The 14,486-nt window shown below is 47.6% G+C and overlaps 1 protein-coding gene across 2 annotated transcripts; it reads right to left on the bottom strand.

The window, feature by feature from the left end:
- Positions 1–166: 166 nt before the first annotated feature.
- Positions 167–11,253, bottom strand: Tmem109 (transmembrane protein 109). 2 transcript variants are annotated; one of them, XM_006527317.1, is made up of 4 exons: positions 9,690–10,282; positions 3,752–3,996; positions 2,097–2,199; positions 167–1,659 (listed from the first exon to the last, which is right to left on the bottom strand). In XM_006527317.1, the coding sequence occupies exons 2-4, from the start codon at positions 3,986–3,988 to the stop codon at positions 1,268–1,270; spliced, it is 732 nt and encodes a 243-aa protein (XP_006527380.1). In that variant the 5' UTR covers positions 3,989–3,996; positions 9,690–10,282; the 3' UTR covers positions 167–1,267. The 2 variants fall into 2 exon arrangements, with proteins under 2 accessions (XP_006527380.1, NP_598903.1); NM_134142.1 differs by lacking the exon at positions 9,690–10,282 and adding an exon at positions 11,162–11,253 and having other exon boundaries at positions 170–1,659.
- Positions 11,254–14,486: the final 3,233 nt, after the last annotated feature.

The raw sequence follows: 14,486 nt of genomic DNA on the forward strand, positions 1-14,486 counted from the left end.
TCAGTCCCAACAGAGCTGCCAGATCTGCAAGCTTTCCAAGAGAGTGCATGCCTCCCTCCAGAGTCCTAGGGGGAAAGGTACCAGGTACATCCTGCCTTCCTGAGCCCTCCCTTCCTCCCAACAGATTTCTGCTAGAAGTCCAGAAGGAAGAGAGTTTGTCAGCAGAGACTTTTGAGTAAATACATTTTATTCAGAAGAAGATAATAAAATAGCATGCACTTTAAAACCACCAAGCGCTGATAAAAACATATCACTGCAGCCATGATTCCACATCAAACCTTCAGTAAGAATAGGCATTTAATCTTCACATCTTGTGCTGGACCTGGCATGGGTCATCTCCCTCCACCAGGGACCTAAAGGCCAAGGCCAAGGCCAAGAGTGAGCAAGTGGTGGAGAGGGGTTAGTGGCAGGCTCACTCCTAGCCCTGCAGAACAGATCAGGGCAAAGCCGTGCCCTTCCCAGCTACTGGGACACAACACTGACCAACGCTTGCTTCTGGATGGCAGAGAGTGGACAGGGGTAAAACTGCAAGACAGCAGGTCCTCCTGCCCTTTTCAAGGTCCCTGAAACCCTCAAGGGAGATTCGACAATCCCAGCAGGGCCGTTGCTTTGTTTGCTGGAGTGGGGATTCTGCAAGGGGCTCACTCTGACCACGAAGTAGCCACAGCACACTTTCCCACATTCAGTGTGGCAAGGGGCACCTGGAGGGTGCTGCTGACTCCTGCTAAGGCACTTGTAACAGAGCATAGATGCACAGGCCTCCAGGGACCCTTTCCTCCCCCTTCATCCTTATCTCCAATCTCCTACCCCTGCCCATTGCAGTGCAATGAGGAAGACAGAGAGGGCCGCAAGGGACTTGGGATGGTAGTGTGGCTGGGAGCAGGAAGAAAAGAGCTGGGGGGGGGGGGGGGGAGTGGTCAAACAGGAGCTTCAGCCTGGGCAGGCCTTGTGTAAGGAAGCAGCAGGTTAATCATCACGGAGATCAGCGGGCAGTGGTGCTGGCTGAGAGCAGAAGCCAGGGCTGAGGGCTCCAACCTGCCCTGGGGGAGGCAGGCTGGGAGCACAGAAGGGCAGGGAGCCATCACTTGACTGAGCACCGGCAGAGGACAGGTTCTCTCCTCTCAGCCAGGGGCTAGCGCAGGGGTAAAGGTGTGAAGGTTCCGGACACAAGGCAAGGAAAGGGCAAGGGGGCTGCAAGGAGGTCCGTGAGACCCAGAAGCAGCTCAGCTCTTTGGTACGGTGAGGGTGTCTCTTGGGGACGCCCTTGTCACTCTTCTTCCATGCTCCTGGGCATCTTGGCTGCTCGCCTCTGCCTCCCTCTAAGCTCTTCTATCTGGCGCTCCAGCCCTCTCACCTTGGCTTCCAGGTGGCTCCCTGAGCTCCTGGAGCCAGTGAGCCGGCTCAGCAAGGCAAAGAGAGTTAACAAGGCCAAGAGCATCAAGGCCCGGGTAGATGGGTCGGGCACAGACCTCACCAGGGCCACAAAGCCAGCGACAAAAAGAACAAGTTTCAGACCCCCCAGGATCCTCCCTAGCAAGGCCAAGACCAAGCCTAGGAGCAGGGACAGCAACCAGTAGATGACCAGTGCTGCTGCTCCCCACAGTAGAAGGGTCTGGACTTGGCTAGGGCTGAGCTTCAAGCCCTGGGTGAGTTGTTCACCTGAAAGGGAAAAGGACAGAGTCAGCAATCTAGCAATGTGGTGAGGGCAAAGAGGGGCAAGAAAGAGTGAAGCAGAAGGGACCCAACAGCCATAATTACAAAGGCATAGCCCATCCTTACAGGCCTGGGAAACAGGTTTGAATCCCAATCTTCCCGACTGGGACTCCCGGAAGACTACTGGAAATGGAGCTTCATTTGTTATATGAGAACAGTGTGTGTGCCTCCACAGGCTGTGGTTAACCAAAGAGGAGACAGTACATCTTTGCACAATGTCCAACACAAGTAAACCTCTGTAAGGTGGTAAGAATCTCTAGCCTCCCCTTTTACTGTACCTCTGAGGACATCAGCAAACATCTGTCTAGCCCCACGCAGATAGCCCCCCCTCCGCTAACAGCAAGGTCAGGCACAGCTGGCTATCTCTCATTCCCGCTACTCACCATCCAGCCCCAGGGCACTCAGCAACTGGGCAGCAATCCCAGACAGGGCAAAGCAGGCCACAGAGATGGCTGATGAGATGGCCCACATCACCTGCAACAGGGTCTGTGAAAAAGACAAAGCCATCATGGAGGAGGCTCATCTCTTCCTGCCTGGCCCTCTCAGCCTGGACCACACCTGCAGGGAAGTCTCTGCCCTGTTTCTTCCCCAGTGGAAATGGGTCTGTGTGAAAAGATCCATGGACTCTGAGTCCAGTGAAGGGGCCCTTCTGACATATTTCCTCACTGACCCAGAATCCAGGACATCTAAGACAGACATCAGTTGGTCAGCTGAGCTGCTTTGGAGGTAGCAGGATGTGCACTTGTGTGTGAATCACTATCTCCCTATGGTAGCCGCCCTATGAAACTGGAGGCCTCCAAGGGAATCATAAGGGTATGTGGAAGAATGTTCATGCAGGGCTGGGACAACTACACTGCATTATGGATTTGTGTGTCTGCCTACGAAGCTACACAGGGCCATGTGGAGCCTGGAAGCTGACATTAGGCTCCCTTCCTCAATTCTCCACTTGCTTTAAAAAAAAAAAGTTCATTTTTATTTATGTGTCCATGTGTGTTTGTGTATGAATAAGTGTTGGGGTGGGGTGCAACCAAAGAAGCCAGGAGAGGATGCTGGATTCCCCTGGAGCTGTAGTTACAATTGGTTGTGAACCATCTGTGGGTGCCGGGAACCAAACTCTGGTCCTCTGCGAGAGCAGCAAGCTTCTATAACTGCTGAGCTACCTATCCAGCCTCTCTTGTTTCTTGAGCCAGGGTCACTTATTGAACCTGGAGCTCTAGTTTCTGCTTGCTAGTCTAGCCAGCCAGCTCCTGTTATCTGCCTAACTCTTCTCACCCCGCTTTCCACTGCTAGAGGCTACGGACATATACACCATGCCCAGTTTTTATGTATGTTCTGAAGATCTGAATTCGTGTCTGCATGCTTACATAGTAAACACTTGACCCACTAAGACATTTTTCCAGCCCTATATTCCGGATCTTATAAACCACTGGCTTGGCACTTTGGTATGAACTCTCAGACACACCAGAAGAGGCCACCAGAACCCATTACAGAAAGTTGTGAGCCACCATGTACTTGTTGGGAATTGAATTCAGGACCTCTGGAAGAGCAGTCAGTGCTCTTAACTACTAAGCCATCTCTCCAGTCCAGTATGAACTATCAGAAGGGTGAGACACCACACTAGAAATGGCACTGGGTGGAAGAACTGATCCTGCCATCGGCCCTTCATGAGCTCCACCTCACTTTCACAGGTGAAGAGTTGGGACTCAGATCTCTGAGCTCTGCCAGCTCAAGATGATAGGTCAAGTCGGAAGTTATGGGTACCCACCAACATGAGTTTATAAGGGTAGCTCATTTTGTAGCCTTTCTGGCCAAATGGACCAAGCCTAGAGAAAGATGGGTTGGTGCAAAAAGCCTGGACGGCAAGAACCAGGCAATCAGCTTACAAGAGGCAGAAGTGCCAGGATGTGTTTGTGGAAGGTGGGGCTCTCTCTAGGCAGTAGCAACTAGGACAAAAGATGTGGTGGTGAGGTGAGGTGGCATTGACAATGTCTCTCCTTTTCTTTCTGCACACAGCCACCACAGGCACAACCTTTCTTACCTCTGAAATCACATGCATGGTCTCTGGCCCTAGCCAGGTATCCAACATCTCCTTCAGAGATCGGCCAATCTGGGTCAAAATATCAGCTGAGGTCTCCTTCTTCTGTTGACCAGGTGAGGCAAACTCTCGATGAGACTGGGCTGATGCGGAGTGGACGAGGAAAAGGGCCACGAGGACCATCAGGACAGCTTTGAGCAGATGTCTGCTCCATAACGGAGTGCTGTGTGCGCCTGCCATGTTTGTGTCTGCCAAGACAGGGCCATAGGGTAAGCAGTGAGCCAGAACCAATGGACATTTTTACTCTCCCAACTGATCTGTTATTCCCCTTCTTCACCCCTGGCCCACGGCAGACATCCCAGCCAAACCTAAAATCCACTGTTTACCAAAAAAGATGAACCACAACTTGGAATCTATGCTGGCACAACCATCTGATTTACAGTTTCCTCTTTTGTATTCTCTACCAGATCAATACACCAGCAAGTACTACCCTATGCCGTTTGTTTGTTTGTTTGTTTGTTTGTTTGTTTTTCGAGACAGGGTTTCTCTGTATAGCCCTGGCTATCCTGGAACTCACTTTGTAGACCAGGTTAGCCTCGAACTCAGAAATCCACCTGCCTCTGCCTCCCAAGTGCTGGGATTAAAGGCGTGCACCACCACCGCCTGGCCCCTGTGCCTTAAAGTAGCCAAGCTCTCACTGCAGACTCTTCATCTGAAGGCCTGTCTCTACAGCGTAGGCACCAAGAACAGACATGACTTTTAAATCTCTAAAGACTTCATTCTCAGAAGCTCATAATGTACTTAAGCCAAAGATGATAGGGAAAAGTCACTTAAAAATAGCAAATAAGTAGGATTACCACTTTGTACACCAATATAAAATAGAGCATTTACAGGTTAACAGAGACACAAGAATGACTGCATTTGCAACAGTATCTCCGCGGGGCCATTATGCAAGGTGGTTTTTGTCCCTGGCCCCTGTGGGCACAGGTGTGAAGAAAGAGACTGCAGGTAAGCACTTGTGCAAGGGCACTGGGCTTAGAAGGATTTCAACCCAAGCCTCTGCTTCCAAACCCTACCCTTGGTGGAGGATAAAGTATTCAGTGGATCGCAACTGGGGCTGCTCAATGACATCACCTGAGAGTGGCATGTCAGTGTCCCTATCTAAGCACACTGGTTCTAATGGCACTATCTCTGTGTGACCTGGTCATAGAGACCAGCTCTTCAATAATTCTAAAGCTGAGATCCATTCTAAGGCCAAACGCTGTTTCTTCCCCACTGTTACTCCACAGTCAACATAAGATTGCAGTGACTACCTGTGCGAGGTGTTCTGTTCTGTTCTTATCCTCAGCAAGCAAGCAATCCCTTCTGCACTGAACATCTTCTAATTCAACTAGTTTCTGACACTACCAACCTGAAGACTGAGTCATGTCCCTTGGCCTATTTGGGAGTGGGAGTTGAAGCCATTCTGTGTCAATGATCATGATCTAGTATATACATACAGACATACATATAAACACACATACAGCAGTTTGGTTTTTGTCTACCTTCCTGGCTCAGAGCTCACACATTTCATATAATACACAAAAAGAATAAAGATTCCTTTGTCAAAGTAATTAGCCTTTTAGCCTGGCTTCTGCAACATCTTCAGAGATGAAGGGTGAAAGACAGCCCTTTCCAACATGCCTTCCATGATAATAAGACCATTTTTAGAGCACTCCCTAGCTAACCACAGGATTAGGGAGGTAATTACCAAGGGGACCAGCCATGCCTTTAGAGGGTTGAGATTCTCATCCCTAACCTCTGAGGAGGAAGGATGGCTAATGACTGAGTTAATTCCTACAACCAGGGATTTGGCAGATCACACCTAACTAATGTGACCCTTCTTTAGGGGGTTATCCTTTCCAGGGTGATTTCCCATTCTTTTACCCACTGATACACTGCTAACCTCTGAAGAGAAGATGTATTATAGTGATTAAATGTCAACTGTTGCTGGGGGCAGGTAGCTAAGTGACAGATGCCTTGCCTACCATGTGCATGGCCATGGGTTCAATCCTTAAAAGGACAGACAGAGACAGACAGACAGAAACCAACCACTAAAGAATCTTTTTTTTTTTTTTGTTTTTTGAGGCAGGGTTTCTCTGTGTATCTCTGAGTGTCCTGGAACTCACTCTACAGATCAGGCTGGCCTCAAATTCAGAGATTCACCTGTCTCTGCCTCCTAGTGCTGGGATTAGAGGTATATGCCCCCATCACTGGCTTAAAAAATCTTTATATGTATAGAATCCATAACAGCTGGTGAATTTTGGGTTATATCAGGATGTGTAATATTATTCTTTGTTCCTTAATTCTGTGCTCCAACTAATACAAAACATATAAATGGCTCCAGAGTCTAACTTACTCACAAGTAATATCCATCTAAGAACTATAGGAACTAGCCCCAGGAGGTTGGAGTCAAGGTCTATCATGGCATTTTGGCCAGAAAGAAAAAAAAGGGGGGGCTGCATGCCCCAGGTGAGAAGACCCCACTCAGCATGTAGCACCCCCACCCTATACCTTCCTCTCTACAAACCTCTTTATATAACTACATTCCATAAGATGGAGACTTGAGGCCAACACCCCTGTTTTCTCAGAGGCAGGCCCTGAATGAATCTGATTTCTTTCCCACCAATTCTTCTCTCCCAAGTGTTTGCTTTCGGGCAATGAGAGGCAGGACTTATGTCTACAACTTTAGATGCTAGCTTATTTTATCTGTGCTCTGTCTGACTCTAAGTCAAGGTTCCTCGACCTCTCTGTCAGGTTCAATTAACTGGCTGAAGAGAGTCAAGGGTTCAGAGAAGCGCTTAGGTTCACTGGATAAGCACAAATACTTAAAGGATACTGATGAACACCAGCTGTAAAGATGGTAGCACAAGGTCTGGAAGAAGGAGTGCAGAGCTACCATGCCCTACCTAGGTACATCACCCTCGGAAGGTCTCCAACATATGTTAGCGATCTGGAAGCTCTCTAAATCTGGTCTTATCTGTATTTTCCTAGAAGTTTCATTATATTATATAAGTGTGATCAACAAAATCTCTAGCCATTGGAATCAACTCAATCAGTAGTCACCTGTTCTCCTGAGAGGTACCAACAAAAGAGTTGACATGACTGGTTCCCCTGGCAACTACTCTCTCTCTCTCTCTCCAATCCTTTAGCTATCTACAGGGCTTTCTTAAAAATGGAAATATTGACATGGACGGTATATTTGAAAGGGCTGCTTTCCCCCTTTATCCTCTGGAGATGATGCAGGAAGCCATGCAAAATGCTGATGATTTTGACAAAGGCAACGTTCCCATGCATTAAATTATAAGAGATATATGAGATCCGAGCAAGGAAGGGTAGATGAAAACCAGCTGCTGGTGTGTGTGTGTGTGCGCAAGCAAACTGCTGGTATCACACCACGATCTATCACACCACTGATGCAGAATGACTTCAACTTCGTATTGCCAAAATAAGCAAAGGGTTCAGGAACAGCCAGCCCTTAACGAAAGATTATCAGGAATAAAAAGCAAGACACTGGTCTTGCATGCACTACTTTTCTCAGTCTGACAGATACTTATCATTGAGTAGGCACCGTCATCCCAATGATGAAATCAAGGAAAGATAGGCAGTGTGTGGGAAAATCAAGCTATGAGTTCAGATAGATCTACTGAGCACTCCTTCTTGGTCCACAACCTCTTTGCTGAACTGTGTTCAAGTTTAGAAGTTACTTATAAAGTCACATAACAGATTATCCATAAGCTCGAACACACTTGGCATTCACCAACCATCTCTGGGAATTATGGCGAAAACTTGCCCAAGCACCTTGTGCTCTGTGCTCTGATCTCATCCACAACATGATGCCACACGTGAGTGAGGAGTCAGCAAGCACCAACCTATTGAAGCAGGTAAGGAGTAGGTAAGAAGAATGTTTGCAGGCCCACTTCTTCTTTGCCACTCTGCTGAGAAACGTCAAAGGACTCTAGTAAATCCCATTCTACCTTGGCCTCAAAAGGACACCTGCAGCTCCAGAGAGGTCCTGTGAGTCAGAGCTTCTGAGCCGAGGCTGAGCCGAGGCTCTAAGGTGGTGGAGAAGCCAGGGTTTGAAGTATGTGTGGTTACCAGAGTACTGGGGGGAATTGGCTGCAAATCTAGAGTCATCTGGATAGCAGAGAGGGAATAGAAAGATGTTCCACCATTTGGGCAGAGAAGGCGCAAAAAAAAAAAAGACTCTAAAAATACTTCATTGGGGTAGCTTCTGGACCAGAAACAGCTGCCTGACACACCCCGCCCCCCAAGGTCAAATGGAGTTGCAGGACACACAATTCAAGTGAAAAAGCCTCAAGCTGAAAGAATCTTCTTCTCTTTGGCACAAATCAAGAGCCAGATGGTTCCTGCCTGCCACTGGTAGGAGCTGCGGAAAACATGGGTTGGTTCCTAAGGTATCTGGGTCACAATCATGATTGGGGCCCTAAAGAACAGGCCTGCTATCTTGGGTTGGATCCTATATCCAAGGACCTCCAACAGGAGGAATCAGGTGTCGTCTCTTCCCTACTAGAAGGTCAGGGTGACATGAGCTGCAACTCCCACAGCAGCCTGTTCTCTGGGCCAGTTTCAACTTAAAGCAGCCACCTGCCCCAGTCTAGGGAACCTTGAACTTAACCCCTCCACCTTGAGGACAGCACTGCTCTTCTAGGTGAGCTGAAGTGTGCCAGAATCTCACAGGATTCTGGAGAACACTGGGTGTGAAGAAAACTGGCAAGCTACTTTCTTCATCAGTTCCTCTTCCTTTCCTTTCCTTTCCTTTCCTTTTTTAAGTGAGGCTCAGGCAATATGAATCTGACCCACCATCATCATGCTTCCTCATGTCTCATCAAGAACTTTGCAGTTTTGCTCTTTAAGTCAGGGCCTGATGTAGCCCAGGCTAGCCCGAACTCCTCATGCTGCTGATGACTCTCAACTCCTGATCTTCCTTCTTCCACCAAGTATTGAGTTTACAGGTATGTGCCACGTGTGTGTTACCTGTGTGTTGCACTAGGAACTGGACCCAGGGCTTTGTATATAAAAGCAAATACTACCAATTAAGGACATACATACTAGCACTCATCAAAATATTATTAATACAGAAAGATGCTATGGCCATTAAAAGACAAACAGCGTTGGCCTCTGAAAGATGGGAACATGTCTGAAACGTTTTTGTTTCCTCAAACAGGAGGTACTCCACACATGGAAATGTGTATAAGTTATCAAATTTTAATAGTGATTCGTAATTTACTAAGTGTTGTCTACTTCATTTAATTTTTATGACAATCTGTGTGTGTGTGTGTGTGTGTGTGTGTAGCTGGAAATCAAACTCAGAGCTAACAGGTAGGCAAGCACTTTACCACTTAGTTACAAAAGAACAGTGTGTGTATACAAGTGTGTATGTTTGCATGTGTGGAAGCCAAAGACCAACTTAAACAAATTGGTTCTCTCCTTCCACCATGTGGGTCCCAGGGATCGGACTCAGTTCATTAGGCTTAGTGGCAGGTCCCTTCCCCCCATGGAGCATCTCACCAGCCCTATAGTTATCATGACACCCCATTTTGCTGAGAACAGAAATAGGGACCGTGTCCCCAAGTCCAGCAGCTCAGGCTTGCCCTTTTGCTTGTCCCACACGTCCACACTGCCTTGGTAAGACCTGCTCTCTGCCTATGGGAACATACCGTTCCATTACCTACCATCGAGCGTAAAGCCGAAGACACCCAAACCTCCCAAGAAAAGCCTTCATACTGGAAGATGACCCACCCGCTGAGAGTTTACAGGTTACACACCAAGAGAGTAAGAAGGGACAGCCAGAGATAGCACTGAGACTGGCCACTCCTGTTCAGACAGCTGCAATTCAGCTTAGTAGGGACAGTCTCAGCTGGGGAACTGCTTTACTTACTATGGTGGTGAGACGTCACTCTATGTTCAGCTGTGGTTTGCTCTGCCAGGGCGGGGTGGGGCTGTCCACACTACCTCCAGTCAGTGCTCCTTCCTCTTCTTTTTCCTTTCTCGCTATAAATCACTACAGGGGCAAGAACTAACTTGGTGCCCTCTGCTGGCCCCCACGGTTCCTTCACTACTCACTGCAGTCCTGTGGATCTGCAATCCTCACTCTGGATTGCCCATCTGACCTGCCTGACTAGCCTGTTAAACAAGGGTGTTTGCCCCACCCAGGCAACCCACTCAGACCCTCCCAGGGAGGAGCTCAGCCTTTTTGTTTTGTTTTTAAAGCTCCCCAGGATTCCTGAGGCATAATCAAACAGTGGTTGCAAAGATCAGCAACGCAGAGAAAAGTCTACTTTAAGCAAAGCCTCCTAAGAGCTCTCTGTACAAAGGACACAGGTTCAGATCTATCACAAGTTAGCCGCCACTACCTTTACACCTGTTACTTAACCTATCTGAAATTCAATCTCCTCAAATGTAAGTTCTGTTGAAACTGGGTTAAGAGTTACTTCAAGAAGTTAGATAATTTGTGCAAGCACTGTGTTCAAAGTTTGTCCCACAGCCTCCCAGTGACTCTCAGACTAACTTGACATTAACTTTTCTTGGAATCCCCAGCACCTAGCATAGAATGACTAAGTGCTTGCTAAATGAGTATCAGAAGCCCTGCCAAGAAGCCACAAGTGTAGGACATAAAGACATGGAGAGGTGGCGGGGGGGGGGGGGGGAGGGAAGGGGAGGAGGTTATTTGAATAGTCAGTCCAAATATACGACAGCCACATGAGAAGCACAGCTGAGATAGAAGGTCCTAAACGTGGCGAAGTCACCACTAAGGAGAATGAAGTCAGCGTTCTGGCAGGTCGGAGGCAGCCCTCGCTAAACCCCTGACAGCTGCTACCCAGCAACTGTTTGTGGGGCAGGGTGTTTGCAAAGGGGGGGGGGGGGGGTGTGCAGCCTTGCCGCTCCCTTCCCAAGGCCCAGACTCCAGGCAATAGGGTCAGTGGCATGTGCTATTTCGAACAGCACATCCCCTGCCAAGCACTCCATAGTGGCGTCGCGAGGCCCATGAGGTCAGGATACCCTGAGGGGGGCTCCAACTGAGGCGGCAGGAGGCTGGACCATGGGGCTGGGGGAGGTGTGCAGTTCGGCACTGGCCTCATCCCCCAAATCTGGCAGCTGCTCCCTCCGGAGGGCTAGACCTCAGCGCTCGAACCCACTCATCCCGGGAAACACTCTCCTCCAGGGTTACCTAGTAACAACGCCCCTGGTTGCATAGCAACGAGGATCTGGGTCCCATACTTGTTAAGCCCCACGTTCCACGTTCGACCCCTCCCCACTAGGGCTCGCAAGGCCTTGCGGCTCCGCCCTGTTACCTCCTGCAAATCTGTCCTTTAAGCTGCATCTACAGCCCTGGTCTCGGCCCTCACTCACCCTGCTCCGGTCACCGCTATCCTTCACGTGGGACTTCGCTAGAAAACGCGCCACCAAACCGGCGCCTCAACTCCCGGGGTGTTGGTTTATAGTCTGCGCATGCGCGGGGCGGTCGACGGAGGAGACTGGCAGGTCTTTCTGGCAGGCATCGTGGACGCATGCGCTCTGCTCGCTCCATTATGGTTTGTACGTGTTTTTTCCCTCCCAAATATTTCCAAGAGAAGAATGGCGCCGGAAATTGGAGTTGGAACGGAAGCGAAGCCTTTGGCAGGAAAGGGGAAAGAAAGAACTGTCGAGGCTGTGGCGTGGGTAGAGTTGGTGCTCGATGCGGGATTCGGTGCAGATCCGAGTCTACAACGCATTTAGGGCGGCAGTTTCCTCCCGGGAAGTGCAGTTCCTAAGGCGGGGCGCTGGCGAGCACTTGGAGGGCTGAGAAACCTTTCACGCTAAAAATGGCACATCAGGGGGGAAAGGCACAAGGTGTTAGTGGGCACATGAACGGTGTACGGCCTTGGAGAAACTCATATGCTCTGGAAGAGAGCAAAACCTCACCCAAAATGTGTGGGTGACCACCAAAGCTTTGCTTACAATTGTTAGGGAAAGGAAAGCAACCCAGGTGCCCTGGGGTTATTTTGTTTGTTTGTTTGTTTTAAACCTTAGAACACTGAGGTAGCTTTGTGGATGAGGTAGGCAGAGATGTAAAAATTGTTTAAAGGTTTATTTATATGAATACACTGTAGCTGTCTTCAGACACACCAGAAGAGGGCATCAGATTCCATTACAGGGGGTTGTGAACCACCATGTGGTTGCTAGGAATTGAACTCAGGACCTCTGGAGGAGCAGTTAGTGCTCTTCACCGCTGAACCATCTCACCAACCCATAAATTTTAAAATTACGTGTAGTTATGTATTCTATGCATGCGTTCGGGTGTGCAGGCACAATACAATACTCCTATGGAAGTCAGTTCTCTCCTGCTGTGTGGATCCCGGAGATTGAATCCGGGTTGTCAGGCGTGCCTTAGTGGAAAAGATCTCAGGGGTGGTGGGGGTGGGAGTGGTGTTTTTGGTTTCTTTCTAGACTTAGTTTTAGTTTGCAAGTGCCTTTTGGGAAATTAACATAGGCACACATATTAGAAATGTATGGGAACATTGGAAGGGAAAGGAGGACTTCCCTTAGGAGTCTTGTTAAAACCTCCCATCAACTGAGAATCAAAAACTACTTTAGGTGTTTCTCTCTTCCCAGCTGTAAACCTACAAGTTTCTAAGAACTTCACTAGAAACTTACATTTACAGTAAGAAAGACCTGTCCTAGCCCTCCCCTAAAGGGTGCAATCCTAGTGGCTCATAGTTATATTTTACTAGATTATATTCCTAACCCAGTCACTTCTGGAGCCATCCTATAATATCACTAATCAGAAAGAGAGAAAAGGATAAAAAAACCAATTCTTAACAACCCTTTTAAGGCATAACTTGAGAGCTGCCAGGATGTTTTATATGGGCTAATGGTGTGACACTTATTTGTGACTCCCTCTTCAGAATCCTATATAAACACTTGGTTATGTCTTACTCTTTTCCTGGTCTCTGTCTCTCTCCCCCACCCCCTCTGTTAAATCATGTTCCTAAAAATATGTATCAACTTATCTTTAATAAACTTCAACTCTGGTTCTTTTGACTGGTAGGGGACTTGAGACAAAGTTTCTTTGTGTAGCCTTAGCTGTACTGGGACTAGCTCTGAAGACCAGGCTATCCCTGAACTCAGAGAGATCTGCCTGCCTCTGCTTCTGGAGTGCTGGGATTAAAAGTGTATACTACTATTACCGCCCAGCTAGCCTTACTTTCTTTTCTGTGTTGAAAGGATCAAGTTTTACCTGAGTCAAGTCCCTAAAAGATGGAATTGGAGAGATGGCTTAGTGGTTAAGAGCAGTGACTGCTCTTCCAGAGGTCCCGAGCTCAATTCCCAGTATCCACATGGTGGCTCACAACCATCTGTAATGGGATCTGATGCCCTCTCCTGGTGTGCATGAAGACAGACAGCTACAGTGTACTCATAAGAATGAATGAAACTATTTTTGAAAGGAAAACATAAAATTATTAGAAGAATGTGCTTTTGTCTTAATCCCAGGGGTAGGGATGTGAGGCATGGCTTTGCCTGCTGCAGATAGTTTCTGCAATTGTGTGACATTTGGAATTCTGTGAACTTTGCAGAGGGTATATAAATGCTAGCGCTCAGGCTGGAGAGATGGCTCAGCAGTTAACACTGACTGCTCTTCCAAAGGTCCTGAGTTCAAATCCCAGCAACCACACGGTGGCTTACAACCATCTGTATTGAGATCTAATGCCCTCTTCTGGAGTGTCTGAAGACAGCTACAGTGTACTTACATATAATAGATAAGTAAAATCTTGAAAGAAAGAAAGAAAGAAAGAAAGAAAGAAAGAAAGAAAGAAAGAAAGAAAGAGAAAGGAAAGAGAGAGAATAAAAAATAAAAATAAATGCTAGAGCTTCCTGATTGGCAGTAGTGGTTATTGGTCATTTAGGGAGTTTGGTTGTGGTTTGTTAGTAGTGCCAAAGAAGACACAAAAGGAAAGAAATTAGATTCAGGGAGTTTTCTAATTTTTCTCTCCCTATCTTTGTTTCTCTCCTATCTTCTGTTAGGAGGTAAAGTGGAGGTAAAGTGAGGAAGAGGGAGAACTCACAAAGTAGCAAAGATGAGTTACAAGTGGTACACAACGTGGGGCTTGAAAGTTAAGGATAAAAATGAGATCTTGGGGGCTGGAGAGATGGCTCAGCAGTTAAGAACACTGACTGCTCTTCCAGAGGACCAGAGTTCAAATCCCAACAACCACATGGTGGCTCACAACCATCTGTAATGAGATCTGATGCCCTCATCTGGAGTGTCTGAAGACAGCTACAGTGTACTTATTTATAATAATAAATAAATCTTTTTTTAAAATCTTTTTTTATAATAATAAATAAATCTTTAAAAATAAATATTTTTATAATAATAAATAAATCTTTACTGTAGCTCACTTGTTTCTGAAAGCGTTTCAGAGTTGACTGGGCAGCTGCAGAGGCTGCAAGTGGAGGTGGATGCACTTGGGAACTGAGGAGCACTGGAAAAGAGAAAGCAAAGTCTCAGTCCTGGTGACTGATCCTGAGAGTGGGAGCATCCCACAGGAGGGAAGAGGGAAAGAAACTGTACCAGAGTAGGGTCAGGTCAGAGTAAAGCTGAAAAAGTGGGATGACAATCTGATGAAACAACCTGTCTTGAAAGAGGGTTGCTGGGCTTTGGTGGCACACACCTTTGATCCCAGCATTTGGGAGGCAG

This window comes from Mus musculus, chromosome 19 (genome assembly GCF_000001635.26).
Source record: "Mus musculus strain C57BL/6J chromosome 19, GRCm38.p6 C57BL/6J".
In the NCBI taxonomy this organism is placed as follows: domain Eukaryota; kingdom Metazoa; phylum Chordata; class Mammalia; order Rodentia; family Muridae; genus Mus; species Mus musculus.